Source organism: Opisthorchis viverrini, assembly GCF_000715545.1.
Source record: "Opisthorchis viverrini unplaced genomic scaffold opera_v5_253, whole genome shotgun sequence".
Taxonomy (NCBI): Eukaryota; Metazoa; Platyhelminthes; class Trematoda; order Opisthorchiida; family Opisthorchiidae; genus Opisthorchis; species Opisthorchis viverrini.
In genome coordinates, this window is record NW_008751909.1 from 520,192 (window position 1) to 537,279 (window position 17,088).

The 17,088-nt window shown below is 46.6% G+C and overlaps 1 protein-coding gene across 1 annotated transcript in view; it reads right to left on the reverse strand.

Annotated features, from left to right (window-relative positions):
- T265_09054 (hypothetical protein) overlaps nt 1–16,853 on the reverse strand; it is a gene marked incomplete at both ends in the record, with an annotated part of 42,308 nt that extends 25,455 nt beyond the window's left edge. The window contains 2 exons of the mRNA XM_009175023.1: nt 2,029–2,486; nt 16,249–16,853. Of these exons, the coding sequence (XP_009173287.1) occupies nt 2,029–2,486; nt 16,249–16,744 (954 nt within the window). The remainder of the gene's footprint in view (nt 1–2,028; nt 2,487–16,248) is intronic.
- Between the last annotated feature and the right edge of the window lie 235 nt (nt 16,854–17,088).

Consider the following 17,088-nt stretch of genomic DNA (forward strand, 5'->3'; position numbering starts at 1 on the left):
TGAGGAAAGTCAAAAAGTCAGTCTTATGAAGAGATTCCCCCATAAATACCAAAGCTGCGTTTGTTCGTGGCCAGACAATCATCAGAGGCTCGATTGGGTCATCCGTCCTGCCTCAGTTGACTGCAGTTGAGTCTTTAAACAGTTTCGGTAACCAGATTACAATGATAGATTAGCGTTCGTCATATACGGTCACGCCAGGTTTTACGTAATATCCATTTAGCCACAGTTTCAGAAACGGTATTCACAAAATCACACGCACTCACTGTAACCGTTCGGTTGTAGCACCCTTTTGGTACTAGCTGCCATGCTACACGAAGGAGGCACGAGGGCTGGGATACTGCCAGGTTGCCCAAGCCCAGACAGGGGAATTCGAGAGGCAAATGTCGGGATGAACCACGGACCTTCCGGTCAGTAAAGTCACGCTTTAACCACTTGGGTCATCTAGCTTACTGTAATCACCACCGTTTCGGTCACCATGACCTTTACGATTACTCTAATGCCATCATTTTCAGGAACATTCCTAATCTTAATTTTGATCCGGGACGAAAAAAAATCATAAATTTCGATAGGGAACATGGAACAGAGCCTGCAAAAGCCAAAAGTGTCCAAATGAGCTCCGCACTACTGCGACTACAGGATGGTGCGCGTCATCCTAATGCACTAACTAAACTTATATCTAATTGGATCTTTAAGCTTGACGGTGGTATCGGTCAAGGTTATTGCAATAATGGTGAAAAGGTCCTACACTTTGGAGCCAATTGGAGAAAAACAATTGGGAAATTCTGACAAACCCGATTACGGATACTTGACCCGGTAAAAACGTCGCAATAAGGTATGAAAGGTCAGACGTTCAGGCGTTGCATAGAAACCAGAACATAGACAACTTATTCGTTCGAACCATAATCTACCATTGGCGAATGTCCCAACACCAGTAAACCTATGGAGCTGTTTCACCAGTGGGCGCATCTGTAGGAACTGTTGAATATCAGCACTCCCATGCTGTAATGGGTGTAAGCTCCAATGGGTGTAAGCCTGTTCTAATTTCTAGCAGTAAAAATATGCTCCCAATACACCTGTACCACTTGTTTATCCACTATAGGCGAAATGATTCATCCTGGACGGTCTCCAGCGGATATCCTTTTATGATACAGTCAAATTAAGCGTGACATTGCACCAACACGTGAAAGACACCAACCTCTTATTGTTCGATTTGTTGCTAGTACTGATTGCAGTGTCATCACGCTAAAGTCGGCTAATGATTCGCGATTCTTATCTGGTCGGACTTACACCGGATTCACATCCGGCTCCGTTCAAACCGGTTGTGTTATCACAATTATGCACAGGAATCCAGTGGTAAGATTAATCTATATCACATGTCAGCTATCATTGTTATGCATATATATATATATATATATATATATATATATAAAGAAAATATAGTAGTTGCTGGTGCAACCTAGGCGAATGATGCGGTGACCCTTATGGGAGTACCTGACTCGCGGAATGACTTTCGTCATCTTGTAAGAATCAGCTTCGCGCCACACACGAGGGGGGGACGCCAATCCAAGCTCAAGAGACACATAAAAGAGAAGGAGCTTATGCACTTATAGTCTGGATTGTCAGACAGATACAGAATTTTGTGTAGCCATCGCGCGGGATATAACTAGTTGTATGGAGGCCTGGGCGGTGTCGATGACTAACGTTCGAACAACGCTGTGAAGGTTAGAGTTCACGACAATGCCTCCGCAATCAATGTGGTCGATTTAACGGCTGTTCAAATGGTAATCAGACAACACTCTTGCCCTGATGGATACGTTGAGAACTTCAAACAACAAAGCAGGAGACGGTAATAAAAAAGATACCCCATGCTTAGTATTCAGTTTTTGAATTAAAAATGAGCATGCTAACATAACCGACTTACGTGAACTATATATTGTTAAGATTGTGGTAGTAATGACTGTAAAACACGGACCATCAGTACAAAGAAGAAGGTCCGATGAGTGTCCATGCTGCAAATACATGACTGACCTGAGTAGATTGGAGTCCGTCCGCAACGTTATTGGAGGGGCATGAAGGCTGACCCAAAAGGTACATCCCGGTTGAAGAAAGTGTGTTGAGTACATTCGTTAGGAGACCACCTTCTGTTCTAGATGGCAGGTTTGAAGTGGACTGCGACTGCGAGCTGGTCACTTGTGTCAAGACGTCTCCGATGGTGGATTGAGGCGGAGTGTCGGAGTACAACTGTTCCCGAGAAATATTACCCGCAGCGCACGTGTTTCGTTGCATGCGTGCTTCGGCACGAGGAAGCCGTAAACCACAATCTAATAGAAGCTTCCTAGCCTCCAAAAGGCTGCAGTCCATTTTACAAAATCCATCATTTTCGCGAATGGTAGAGGCGAATAGTTCCATTTGTTGCACCGATACATTATCACATGGAGAATTGGTCATGTGTTGTCCCAGGACAAGAATGACCCATTTCATGAAGTCTGGTTGAATGGGAAGAGAATGAGTTCACTGAAAGCGGTGAAACGGGCGTAGAAGGGTGATAAGTAGCAGAGACAAAGCCTCTAGAGGCTCCATAGTCAGTAGTGCGATAGGTCTTTCCAGAGTTGGACGTTTTGCTAACAACGTGTTCACTTCTCACAGCTTCGACAAATCGGGTGCTGTGTATGAAAAATCATGCTAACCAGCCAACCATCGACAGCAGATTCAGTCTCCAACAGTCTATTTCTGGTGTTTTCTAGCCCAGCTGCTTTTCCACTAGCTGATGCAGTGCTAGGTCGCCATGAAGTATGTAATCAGTACAGTTCATTTGCCCGGCATATTTAAAAAAGTAATGATAAAAGTGGACTAATAATACTCCCGAATTTCCTCTCCAACAGTATAACGTGCTAAATGAAATAAGGAATACCCCAAATTAAGGAAGGCATCAACAATAACTGTGCTCTCAGATCAACTGGGATGAAACAGACAAAAGGTCATAGTCAGGTACTGCTACAATCCACTTTAAGGTGAATTTGTGTTCCCTCGGAGTACTCATCTTTGAACTTTAATAGGCAGAAAGATAAGCGCACTGGGGATGGCCGCCAGAAAAGTGGTGAAACGTTTGAGGGCGAATCGTTAAGCAAGATGAACAGATCAACAATCATCCAGGCTATCTGCATTCCGATACACAGATGAGTTTTATAGCGTTATCATGCAAGGCGCTGTACAAGTGCATCCTGGTTCACTGCAATGAATCTGTAGATGGCATTCCGTAAGTGATGTAACCTACCCCGCGTGGGTGCCCACCAGCGTATATCGGTGTGACAGGCCGATTCGGGACGAATTTCAACCCATCACACCAGCAAAGACCTAGGTCATGTTGTACATAATATGGAGAACCAAACGAAAGATTGTCAAATAACTTTTTTGTCTTTTGGCGGTAAAGGATATCATTTTTGTTTGGTTCTTAATCAGGACATTCGCAACGCCATTGTTGAACTCTTGCCATGGGTACCGATTTCGAACCATGCCTTTGCACGCTACCAGCGGCAATGAGTACCTTTCGATCCCCAAAAAGGATACCGCCAGACTTCATTCGTACAAGCCATTTCATGTTATGCTCACATAGTTCTATCTTCTATCTACTCTCACTATACACAGACAAGGCATGATTGAGGAAAGGCGGTGACAGCATATTCAAGTCATCGCAACTGGGATGATGGTATTACGTCTAAGGGAGCTGGCTGGGCTCTGATGAGTGGAAAATGACGCAGTAGCTTACTGCCCAGCAATGTAACAACCGATTGCGAGGGATACGGTTTGCTGGGGCGCTGGCGTTTTGCGATTGTACGGCGAAGCGTCAGTGCTTGAGCATTGATTTTGTGTTGCCGATGATGATGATGATAGCGCGCCAGTAAATATCCAATGGATTTCCTATAAAAATGCTGAAATCACACATTTGGATTTACATTCCGAGCTACTTGAAACCTATGAGTAGCACTTGCCGAATTGAGCTTACCATACACAATGGAACCATGTGATATGCTTATACGAGGTGTATGCAAGGTGAACAATTTGGTAGCAGAATATTGTTCGTTGAAGTTTGTTAGCTGATGCATAAGCTATCAACACATGGTACATTTTCTTTTTATTTGGATTTCATCCAGAACATGCTAGGAGCACCTGTGAGGAGAAACAAGGACCGTAATCACCATCCCGATTTTAATATACGCTACTCCGTCTTAGGTAGTAGTATAAAACAAGAGCTAAAAAGGGATGCGGAGTCTGCACCACCCGTGACGAGTAGCGGAAACACTGTTGCAACCAAATGGTGCACTTTTCACGAATAGAAGTTATCGTACACGCTTCGCATAATCTAAACGAGGGAACAAGGTCAGCATCCTTGAAGCCGGACAATGCGCACTAGGATTCAAGACTTCAGAGAGGCGAATGTTGTTGTTGGTAGTGTGAGGAGATTTGGGGTTTTTGTGGAATTTCGTCCTGTAAGTGAATGTTGTATCACCACCGTAACAAACACCTATAGCTTCTCTGACCTCTGAAATTTGTTGGGGTCTCGTCTCCCGCGTTCTCGCCAATGGTCATACAACCTTTCAGATAAAAGAAGACCTCGACTAGTCCCAACATGTTTCCAATTGGGGTTGGAGCGAACATGGGCTTGCGCTAACCCTGGAACGGGACCATGCATTTCGTGGGAGCAAGACACACACTAACGTATCACCATGGTTAGCAGATGAGTTAAAATGACCCTCACATTCCGGACGGTTGGAGCAGTCATCAAAATATTATCCGAGAATCCTAGATTGATAAGATTACCTACCAAAACTCGTTCTACACCAATTCTGGCATTCTAGTCCAGTGTGGAAGGTATTATGGGACAAGGGGGTAACCTTGACGTGCTAAGATGGAGACAATAAAACATGGCGAAGGTCACTGAATACCCTGACTATGTGAGGTCTGCTGGTACAAAACGTTGACCCCTAGAATGTATTTCTCGTGGATCCCACGTATTAAAAAGCATGCCTAGAGAACTTCTGAGTCGAGAGAGCCAAAGGACGATATGTTATACAATAAGGCATCGACTTGGTTTACGATGTGTGGCGCTGTGCTAGTACTAGGCAAAGGACGAAGGTGCGATCTATTTAACTACGGTCAGAGCGAAAACTACTCTGGTCTTGCTGACTCTGTTCTAGCTGCTTGAGCAGGAACAATGAGACAACAACTGAGATACAACCGAAATCAGTTCCAGCAGACGAAAGTTGCTGCGAATGTATTTTAATTATAAGAGCCACAGAAGACTAAGAACGTTGGGAAAAAGTTCNNNAGTTTATGGGTACGTACCATGTGCCAAAGGTAAACTGGCTCCGTCTGATACACCTAGGGTAGTTCAGGAATGGAAAAGCAGGAGAGATATAGCCAAGTATTGAAGGTGGCGGCCCAATCAATTAATGCAGAATTATTCTGCTGCATGGTAGCCGAAAATTGAGTAGCTAAACGGTAAAGCTAGCTCCACACAGTGATAGCTCTTTCACAAGAGCGCTACTGATCGCGGGATTGAACAGAGTTTACTAGTTTCATTAACTGAGTCAAGCCTCAAGGCTCCCAGGGAGGTAAACATCGTTAATGCGAATAAGTTTACTGGTTAGGATCGATGCCAGGTCATAGACTGTCTGCCTCTTTGCAGTTTTTCACTCGATGCAGTGCTGGACAAAAGTAGCTCGGTGAGGTACACGTCCAAAGTAAACGTCCGAGCCATTGTAAACTATGAAGCGTGATTGGATCGTCCACCGTATGAGATTCTTCCCCGTACAGCCCCAAAAGCGCTGATCAAATCAGAGAACAGGGGATTGTTGACTTGTACCAAATTATAGAAGGGAGGCTATTGGCACGACACACGAGATATCACATCGTATTTTCTTGACAGAAAACGTCACTCATACAGTTGCTGAGGTCTCCCTGACATACCTCGACCAAAATCACCCCCCTGGGGGCTCATCACAGGGGTGCAATTACCGTCAAGTTTGCACTTTCCTGGGAAAACAGACGGTGCACCGTTGGTGAAACATATTCATTTGCAAATAAAGTTGGTGTTAATTGGAAACTTAACTGAATCACACCAGAGTCCGTGGTTTTTGATATTCTTCAGCTGAATGTGTTGCCGTCCTATGTTTCAGCTGGTACGATGTTCGAGATATCGCAGTATATTTTTCTGACGGAACATACAAATCGTACAATTTGGTGTTCAAGTAGAACATGGGGTTGTAGGAAACTTGGACACTGCACCTACGTGATGAGCCTTAAGAAAGCTGAAGCCGCTCATGGGTTATTGGATGGTTTTCAACAGCCTTATGAAGTCTGCTCCGTTTAGAAAGTGCTAAATTAGTCCACTAGAGCCGTATATTAATCATTTCCAAAGACAACTGTTGCTAAATTTGTTCAGCTGTAGCACCCTTTCGGGGCCTAACAGCCATGCTGCCAGAAGGAAGCATAAGGGCTGGGATATCGCCAGCTTGCCCAAGCCTAGACGGAGTGTTGCTAAATTACCTGAGCCCGATGGTCTGTGGTACTTGGACGACTGAAATTCTTCGTGAACAGCAAGACTACTAGTTGGCATTAAAAAGTCTATTTTAAGATGCCCACTTAAACTGTGCCTGAAAGCATATACTCATCGTTAAATTCGCCACCTGTCGTTCAGATTACTTGACTGACAGTCCTTTTCTGCCTATGCAACGAATGAGATGGGATAAATTTTCAGAGTTCCAAGGGGCAGTGGAGAATCTCATTTATGAAATGTGTTATTGCTGCCAAGTTTCACGATCCTACCGCGCTTTTCAGAAGTAAGCCAATCACGGTGCGCCGTGTCCCCGTATCTTGACTACCAGATAGTAGCGAGCGGTAGAGAACTTGGTACACAGTTTACAGCTGGATAACCCAAGTGAACTGACTGTCGCTGCCAATTCGTTCAAGGCCACTTGGCTATCGCCGTAGCGAGGTATCACTAATGCTTTCCTTCAGAGAAATTTCACGATCCAGCTCGGGAATAGACAGGAATCTGTATCAACTTCCAACTTGGTTTGTGATTGACAAAACTCATTGAAATCTTTGCGCACTTTAGTTTGGTGGTGAGACCTAACAAAAAGGAGCAAAGGTCAGAGATTTCTAAACCCGAACTTCAACGAAGGTAACGCGGCACGTAACTTTCTTCGAAGGGTATGGTCTATACGGCTACAAATACGCTGTTATGATACAGGAAACCAAAACGTGGTCTCTTCGTGCACAAGACGCCAGTCAGCCGATGGTTGTTTACAAAGCATTGCATACATTTGGTGGCAAAAACGTATAGGCAATGACGCAAATTTTTATAGAGTTGGAACCTTTGAAGGTGGTTGGGACCGAATTAGCTGAGACGGCTCAGGCACGCTATAAGCATCCCTTTCCGACACTTGTCCGATCATAGATTCCGCGTTCTTTCTTGCAGTAGGAATGGAAGATAATGTGAACAGACAGCACAGTGTAGCATTTAAGGAGGGAAATTACTTCGCTGCGGCTGTTTCCCATGGAAGCACAAAAGAGGATTATACCAAGAAATTCTTAGTCAATGTTTATGCGTCAGCAGAATATACCTCCGCCTTTGAATTGCCAACCCTTTGTACCTACCTAAAACCTGGGTGTCGGCGGGATTACGCACGCTGAGGACTATATAAGCTGTGAAGGGGACGCAGGAGCTTGCAAACTTGCCTCATTTATGGAGAAACGGTTATGTACACAAAACAATGGTGGAAGTAAGTGGTGAAACATACTCATTTCCTAATTCTTTATCACCATCACTGACAGCAATACCGGATGAGAACAACTGCGGTTTACGGCAGTACAACCATGTCAACGTATTTTAATAAGGCCCTATAATGGAAAGAAAATTGGACCAGAGGAAGGGACCTCGGGCTAGTCTGCCACAAACATCCGAAGTGCCTAACCTCCAACACTCAACTAGACAATCTAGATAGAAACTGAGAACACGAATGCCCTGACGTCGGGTCATCATCATCATAATCATTTCCAGCTGTAAGAACCGCATACTTGTTGTACAGTGGTGGGAAGGTGGGATAGGTAGCTGTGCATTGGAGGCGGGAAGTGATTTATTCGTGAACTGTTAAGTGGGGGGACCGGTAACGGAGGTATGCATCGAAGGTAATAGCTTGGATTCACGAGGGACATTGAGGGCGCGACTGGGTCACGTCTGACAATTTCTTTAGCCACTGTCAGACTGGGGGGCCGTCCCGGGGTCCCCATCTAGGAAGACGGCAATGACCAGCGGATGGAAATATCAGGTTTCGAGAAACCACCGGGACTCATACAGCTGCCCAGGTAAACAAATTCGTCTACTACCTGAATCGGTTCATCCGCAAGCATGAGGCTACGGTTCGAGTCCACCCAGTCTTGCAGTAGCACTTTACACTTTGCACGTGTGGAGCGCATGTCAAACAGTGAATTATTACTATTATTTATTTATTTAGATTTATTGTTTAGATTAGGTATTATTGTTTGCATTACCACGGAGTTAGATCCAAGGAGATCTATGTCGTCTGCGTACTCGATATCTGTGAGCGGACATCTAGGGAGAACTTCGACCTCACAGGCATTAGAGGCTGGTAGTGAGTCTTCCATGATGGCATCAATGACGAAGTCGAAGAGGAAAGGTGAAAGAGGACAGCCCTGTCTGACACCAATGGATGTGATGAACTCAGGGCAGAGCTTCCCGTAGACCTTCACACGGCCACGGGAGATGGCGTACAGCGCCTTAAGGCGGGTCAAGAATTTATGGGAGACACCTTTGCTACATAGGCACTGCCATAGTGCCTGACGGTCCACAGATTCAAACACAGCTTCCAGACAGAGAAACACAACCATTGTTGGTTGCTGGAAGCAGTGTCGCTGTTTCAGAATCTGTCGGAGGGTGAAGATATGACGGATGCATCCTCTTGCAGGAACGAAACCAGTTTGGTTTTCATGGATCTGCCTCTCCTTGTGTTCAGTCAACCTAGGAAGAATAAGGCCAGAGAACACCTTCGATGTCACAGCTAACAGGACGATGCTACGGGGGTTTTCACACAGTGTCCGCGTACCCTTTTTGAAGACAAAGATGACTGCCGACGTGCCCCATTCTGCAGGCACCTTCTCTTCGCTCCATATAGCACCAGTAAGCTTTATCAAATGGGTCACCAGGGATTTTCAGCCTTCTTTGGAGTGGGATGGATACAGACGGTGCGGTCTTGGTGCCTTTTAACGTTTCAGTACGGATATTTCGTACCTTATTTCTTCTTCCGGTGAGCGATCATGGTTTACATTCCACTCATCTGTATGAACTATCTCCACAGGCTGTGTAACAGGGAGCCAGCTGAATTGGTCTTCGAAGTGTTCGGCCTATTTTTCCAGTCCACGTTTTTGCGGTTGAATTAACTAGCCATCTTTTTCGCTGACCGTTGATTTCCTACGAACAGTCTATCGCATCAATTGATATGGGACACGGGTGTTTCTCGTAACAAAAACCCTCTCCATCTCTTGAGCTTTCGATGTCCACCAGAGATGACTCAAGCGGTTAGAGCGCGAATTTACTGATCAGAAGGTACGTGGTTCGAAGCCGACCTCTGCTTTTCGACTTCCCCCGACAAGGCTTGGGCAACCTGACGCTATCCCAGCCCTCGTGCTTCCTTATGGTGGCATGGCACCTAGGCATCAAAAGGGTGTTACGGATGGATGATTATTATTTTTTCATAAGAGCTCTCAGTCTTTCTCTAGACTCTTCACCATTTGGCGTTTGAGAGATTTGTGTGTGCCGTCATACTCGTTGTCTGTTGGTATGGATTTCCAAGCATCATTCATGGATAGCGATCTCGATGATATCCAGTGGTCTTAGGGTCGAATTGGAGAAGTAAGACAGACAGCACTGAACGCCGCTAGCATAGCTCCTTTCACATTTTGCGATGTTTCATCCACATGCTCACTGCCACCACAATATTGGTTTACTGTGCAGAGTTGTTGGGCTATCTCAGATCGATACTGTTAAGCTATGGAAGTTCTTTGAAGAAAGGGAATTGCAGGAGCCTGAAGAGAAACGAACTGTCAGGCGTGCACATACCATGTCGTGGTCGGAATCAGGTGGTGTGCCCCAGAAGGAACGGCAGTCTTGAATTGTGGCTCTCCACCGGTGGCTGATGCCACGTGTTCCAACTGGGTTCCCGGTTGATTTGCAGTTGGTAGCCATCAGGCTACGCGATGCGAACGTTTATGTTGAAAGGTCGCACTTGCCACACACACAACTGAAGGAGCATATCTTCGTTGTCTGTGCGGCGAGCATCGACTCCGAATCAACCGCCAAAATGTGATTCTAAGAAGCTCAGACGACCGAATTGAGCATTCATTGGCCGGGCCGCGAGCATCGACTCCGAATCAACCGCCAAAATGTGATTCTAAGGAGTTGAGACGATTCACTTAAGCAATCAAATCGCCTGCGAGGACCAGCGTCAGTGCTTTGCTTGATGAATGAGTCAGGGTACCTCTCGACAAAGTATCCCTCTATGCATCTGAATTGCAGTCCATTGGGACATCAGCCGATACTAAAAACAGGCACCACTTTTTACGCCGACAGGCGTTAAGCTTGATTGAACTGGATAACCAGACGGCGCAAAGACGACTGTTCACTGGGATCCAATCCAGCAAAGCGCGTTCAGCTCTGGGGCTGAGTGCAACTTCGACGCCACATATTACACGAGTCATCGCTTCTGGGTCACCGGACACGCGGAAGGGAAATGTGAGGGAGCTGAGTTCATCCTTCGCGTTCTGAGATGCACAACCACGCTTGAGTCTTGTATGCGTGTTTCGAAGCACATCATATACCAATTTTAAGGGAGTATAATATCTCAGCAAGCATTGCGCGTTTGCCAACTTGACATAGAGTACGGACGTTAAGAACTCCTATGAAGAAAGGATCTTGTGGATTTAAAAAGGTGTTATTTTGTTTATTGTCAATAGGCAGCGAGGAGCATAAAGCCCTTCGGTCAGATAACTGGCAGTCAAGTGACCCAGCGACGTTTGCTTGTGTCGTGGGAAGGAGTTTGGGAGGGACGTCGGTGGACACCGAGCTGCACGAACATGTGATACTTTTCGGTTGCCCAGGTCGATTAAAAGGGCTTGGTTGACTTGGGCCGACACACAAGGCGGTGGGGTTTTGTTCGGGGACCCTCCGCTAGCCTCTAACTCGAAAGTCTGACCTGCTCAGCTGCAGGGGACAAGGAATAAGGCATTACTGTCTCATTCCTGATGTGGCGGCGCACAGCAGGTGCCTTTTGAGCAGAACCGGACTCTGGTTTTAAAAGTATTTCAACAGTATTGAATAATGCACCGGCGGTCACGGTTAACCATTGGGCAATCGGTGTGCGGTTTTTCGGGCAGATCTTTCCTAACCAGTCCTCCCTCAGAGGAAGGCAGCATCACATTCACACTTCTGCCGTGGGGGATAGTACGAATTTACCCGCAGACGACTCGTAGCACGGTTACCCGTAGTACGGGATCTCGCTGCTCTTGGTCTGACTGCTTTCCTTTGGCCTTCCTTGCATGGTTGCACCTTGTGGGACGAAGTTCCAGCCAATGTAGCTCGCGGAATCATTGCAGCACTCAAGCCCGACCACTACATCAAGCTGGCAGCTTTAGGTCGGGTAGCCGCCATATCGTTCACTGTCGCCGGCCAAGCATAGAAAATATCATGCAGACCCCGTCCTGGAAGGCGAACGGTACCGACAACTTTTCGTAGCACCCTTCATCTCTTTCTGCTGTGTCAGCTTCCGTCTATCTCTGTGTTTCCAACACTCCGAATCAAGCAAGGAAAACAACCCTTATCTCGGAAGGCAGGAACTCGGCATGCATACCACACGATCCATCCATCTTGGCGTGCAGCGCTGGATGCACTCCTTCAGCGAAGTGTCAGCTGTTTCACTAAAGACCGGTTTTCAGATCGCCTCATTGTGAATTGGATGGTTACAGCCAACCCCAGCTATAGCTCTGAGACATCGGTGGTAAAATAATCTGAAAATTTCCTAGATCCTTCAATTGAAGTGGTCAATTCTCGCAGCAGTACAAAAATACACCCCGCAGCGTAGTCTATTACACGTGTCTTTCAAGACCCAGCGACGTGCTTTTTTGACACCATAAGCAGCGAAAACTGGCGAAAGCAATTTTAGACTTTGCGATTCGCGAGTTGACTTCGTCTGGCACACTATCATAAGAGCTAATGTAATCTCCGAGATACCTCTAGCGTTCCACAACTTCACTCCTTGAATTCTCAGACAAACGTAATAAGACGACGTCCCACAACATGAATTTACACTTCGCGAACACGAGTTACATGCCGAAGAACTGGGTAACCTTGTTCGCTTAAACTGCCCTTTTTCAGCGCTTGCTGTGGTCTCTCAAAAATGAGAAAAATATCGCCTCAAAATTTCAGGTAGACATTCTAGCTCAGAAAGACCTGAACATCGGAGTTTTAGACCTTCCAGTGCTCGTCTCGTTATGTCAACAACCAAGAAAGCGAATAAAAATGGAGTGTGTATCTTTGTCGGACATCTTTGCTTGTGGCAAAATTTTGAAGAGCTCCTCAGACACCCACGTTCCCACAAGTGAGTGGATCAAAAAAGCACATGATTACCAAAACCTAAAGCTGTCACCTTTTCGTGGTAGTTGCGCTTCAGTGCTGTGATGATCCTGTGGGATATATTGACTGGAAATCAGTTCAATCATGTCATAAAGGCCAAAGGGGAGTAGACCGACGGAGAAAAGCGAGTCCTCGTATTGCGAATAATCGTACTACGAGGCGGTCTAGAGGTAAAGTCGTACTGACCTCTGCGACAGGAGCGTGAAGACAGTAAGGTGTTTCCCCCAGGCTACCAGCATGTCCTTAGTTATGGAGACGCCAATGCTGCCTTCCTCCGAGGAAGGATGGGTTAGCAAAGGTCGGCTCTAAGTATCGCACACAGGTTGCCCAATGGTTGGCCGAGAGCACTACCGCATTATTCTATAGGGCCGAAGTACTTTTAAAACCAATGACTCCGGTGTTGCTCAAGTCACATGCTGTGCGCAACTGAATTACGAGTGAGACAATAATATCTTACTCGCTGCGTCCTCGGGCTAGGCCGACATCCTGCAACCAAGTGGGTCAGACTATCGAGTCGGCTCCCGGGGAGGGAGCGATGCCATCTCATAGTCGAAATTTCTGGGCTGGTTGGTAGCAAGGTTTCCAAAGAAAACCCGACAGTGTCCGGCTGCGTTGTGGGCCTGACATTTGAGTCAAAGGCTCAAGGTGGGTTACCTAAACCAAACCTCCTTCTTCTACTTGGGTAACCGGGAAGTATCATTCGCCCTTACAGCTGTTCGCTCACCGGCGTTCCTCACGCCCCCACAGAGAAGTCCTGAGAGACGGAATAACTTGGGGGAGAACTAGAATGTGAAAAATGAAGAGAGCAGGCGTCATCAGTAGCATGTCTTTACATACCCACCTTACTGTATACAGCAAGTAAGGCGAACCAGATGGCACCACGCGACCGCCGAGGTGGCATCAGATTACTTGTAAATGTGCAATTCATAATCGTACATCGACTGGTATACTGCCACAGCGCACAGACCTAGATGGGAGGACGACCAGGACGACCAGCCAGAGCGAGGCAACAAGTTTTGGCTGGAAATGTCAGTACATTGAAGAACGAGTCGCCATACATGTTCCAACCCTTAACTTGAAGGACCAACAGACTGTGGTGATCAGACCTTTAACCAATGACCAACCTGGCATGAAGGACTGAGTGTCGCACGGACACTCCCTAGCATGGCGCAAAAGGTCAAGGAGGTACACACACTACACCACGAAAAGGTCCACTCACATAGTGACGGTGACGGAGATCCAATGAGAAATTTCACTCTTTATGAAAAAGTAACTGATCCAGGTGGCTGGAATTCTGCACTCTTTAAAGAAGGTTAAGAGTCCTCAGGATTTCACACCAAACTATCGGTAGCACGCGAAGAATGGAGGTCCGGGATGGTGATCCCTACAGTAAAAAAAGGGCAAGAACATCGTGCGAAAACTACTGAGGCATCAAACTAGTGACCATAGCTTCGAAGGTGCTTTCTGGCATTATCCTTCGCAGGTTGACCCATTATCGAGTCAAGCTGGATTTCGCGCTGACCTGGGCTGCATCGATCACATATTCACTTTGCCACAAGTGCTGGAACTGGGCCATCCCCTTCGTCTTCCTTGTTTTCAGATCTGCCTTCGGCAGTGTCTGGCGACGAAGAGTGCCCCTTACAAACTCTTGTCTTCTGTAAAGGCTGCATACGGCCCTTCCCGTGGATGCGTACGTGTCTACAGCAAATACTCTCCTGAGTTCACCACATTCAGCGGTATCAGATGTGTCGCCTGCAGCCCCTTTTCTTTAACTTCGTAATGAATGTACTGCTTGCATCTTCTTCACCTGTCTCTAACGCTTCTGGGATCAAAACACTGCCAGGACTTTCGGTCACGGACATTAAGCACGCCAACAATATTGCTATCCTTGAACCAGAAGCATGATATGCCAACAAATTTGAATAACCTAAAAAATTCGGCCGCACGTTCTGGTATGCGCTTCGCGCCTGTAAGGTGTAAAGTGCTGCTGAAAGGTTGGATGGTGAATCTATCGACGTGATAGATAAGTTTCTCTACCTTGGCAGCTGAATAAGTCCCAAAGAACTGGTGAAAGAAATCACTCCTCGAACTGAGAAGAACAAGGCAGTGTCTATTAACATTTTCGGCGTCGTGACGAAATTGTGACTGCGAAAAGTAGTGTACAATGCCGCGGTACGATCTAATTTATGGATCAGCGACTTCGTCGATGTGTGCGGAAGACCATCTGTGTTGGAGCATCAGTGTCTCCGAAGTGTTGTGCGGGTCTGGTGGGAGCATCAGGCCAGTAATGCTGAGGTACATCAGATAGTTTTCTGGTTGGCTTACTCTCTAGCTCACCACGCTCCACAGGTTACGCAAGTTGGTCATTGTAGCTCGTATGCCAGAATATTGCTAGACTCGTGGGGTCCTATTTGCTAACCTCGTATCGGAGACAACCGCGATCAGTCCACGATTTAGCAACAAGGCACGAAAGCCCTCCGTCAATTCAACACGTTGGCAGCTGCTGTCACCACGATGAATAACCCGGAACAACACTAATCAATGGTTGGTGACCATGACAGATATGGCTGTGCCACGCAGCCAATGGTGGTCCTACTATTGCTTTCACCGCAAAGCTTTCACTCCTGTCACACTGACCATTCGACGCTAGTGAAGTAACTAGGCTATCGCGCCCAAGGTGTGGCTCTCATTTCCTTGTTCTCCTTATCCACGATGAACCAAGTCGTAGCATCTGGAACCACCGCACTTCAGTACAGGGTGTGCACGATTGAAAATTGAGAACACTTGAATTGAGTACCACCTGTGGTGTAATCCGGCCAGCTTCATTCAGGCATGGAACTTCTAATAAGACTATGGCTTTGCTGGAAGCCCAGAGGCAGACGTCCTTCAGTAGCAAATACAATGTAGGTTGATGGATCACTAGGCTTTAGGTAAAACTTAGCGTGCGTGCCAATCCCGGGGCGAGGTGAGCCGAGAAGGCCGAAAAATGGAGCGAAAAGACCTCAGAATTGATTAAAGTCTGACACGGACACACTACTTGCTACCTGGACAGCGGGTGGGTAAAGGAGGCCTGAACTGAACTTCAAAGGGTACTCTCGCAATGCTTTGGGCAAGCGTCATCCAACTTCTGGTTCCAAAGCGAGAGTTGTTTTCAGTGCCCGCACAGCTGAATCGCACCTCGAAGGAAGACTGCTAAACTATGGGAGTGAACTGTGTGCAAATCCACATAATGAATGAGGATTTTATATTTATTCACAAACCACCACGTGGTGCTTCACCTAAAACATCCGTTACTTAACACTCTATGTCAGTCGTTTTCGTCATTCATTGTACACACGATACGATCGGGAACTGTTTGACGATTAAATCTGTGAAAGCATATGATACCTGACTGGATTTGATAAGTTTGCACTAGTCAACGTGCACACAAAAGCAGTGTCCTGTGAACTAAGAGACAGGTTGTTGAGACGACAGAGGGAGTAAGAATAGTCGTATGGTCGAAGGGAATTTGGGAGGCTGTTGCACGGGTAATGAAAGCTTACTCTGATCCGGAATCCGAGAACTGTCCAACTTGAGTGTCTCGACGAGCGAAAGCTTCAGATTGTCGCGGGGCTTCAAGAAAACGACCTGTAGCTCCTCGCAGAAAACCATAACTTGCACTTCGGAAGGGCGAACGTTGACAGGGCACCAAGTTCCTAAAGACTGAATACAGAACAGTTTCGACAAACCTTCAACTTTTACACTACACGAGAGATGGGACGCAGTAATCACACACGGGGTATGCCGAGCATCAAAAATCCCCGATTTCCCCACGCTCAAAATCAGAACTGGGGACTTGACATGAGATGACGAGAGCTTAGGAAGTTTGGACGGAGGGGGCCCGACACAACTCTCTGTATCTATTAAACATCGACACAGGGTGCATTGCATGAGCGGTGGAAAGGCAAATCCGCTGCAAGCGGCACGAGGACACTTGTACACAGCTGATCCCGTGATTGCACACTGAGGTTCTCTAAAAGCGGAACGAATTAGATCCATTTTCAACTGATCACATACGACGCTTTTTTTCCAATTGCATCAGCAACTTCTTGAAGCATTTTCCATCACGAAAAGCAACGCTGGCGTCAGCGTAAACCACAACTGCACAGCCACACGAAAGGCGGCAAATATTGAACGCTCATTGGTCTGAAGGCAAGGGTGGCCAGATCATGACCTTTAATAGGTCAGGCTAGGCCATGCCATGTCAGAAGAGCGCAGAATCCGACTGGACGGTGTTGTAGGAATATGCAAGCTGCACAAACGCGTTACAGTACTTTTGGTTGTCAATTACTTAATTTGCCTTCTTCATGCCATTTCCAGCACTTATTTGAATGTAGACCATC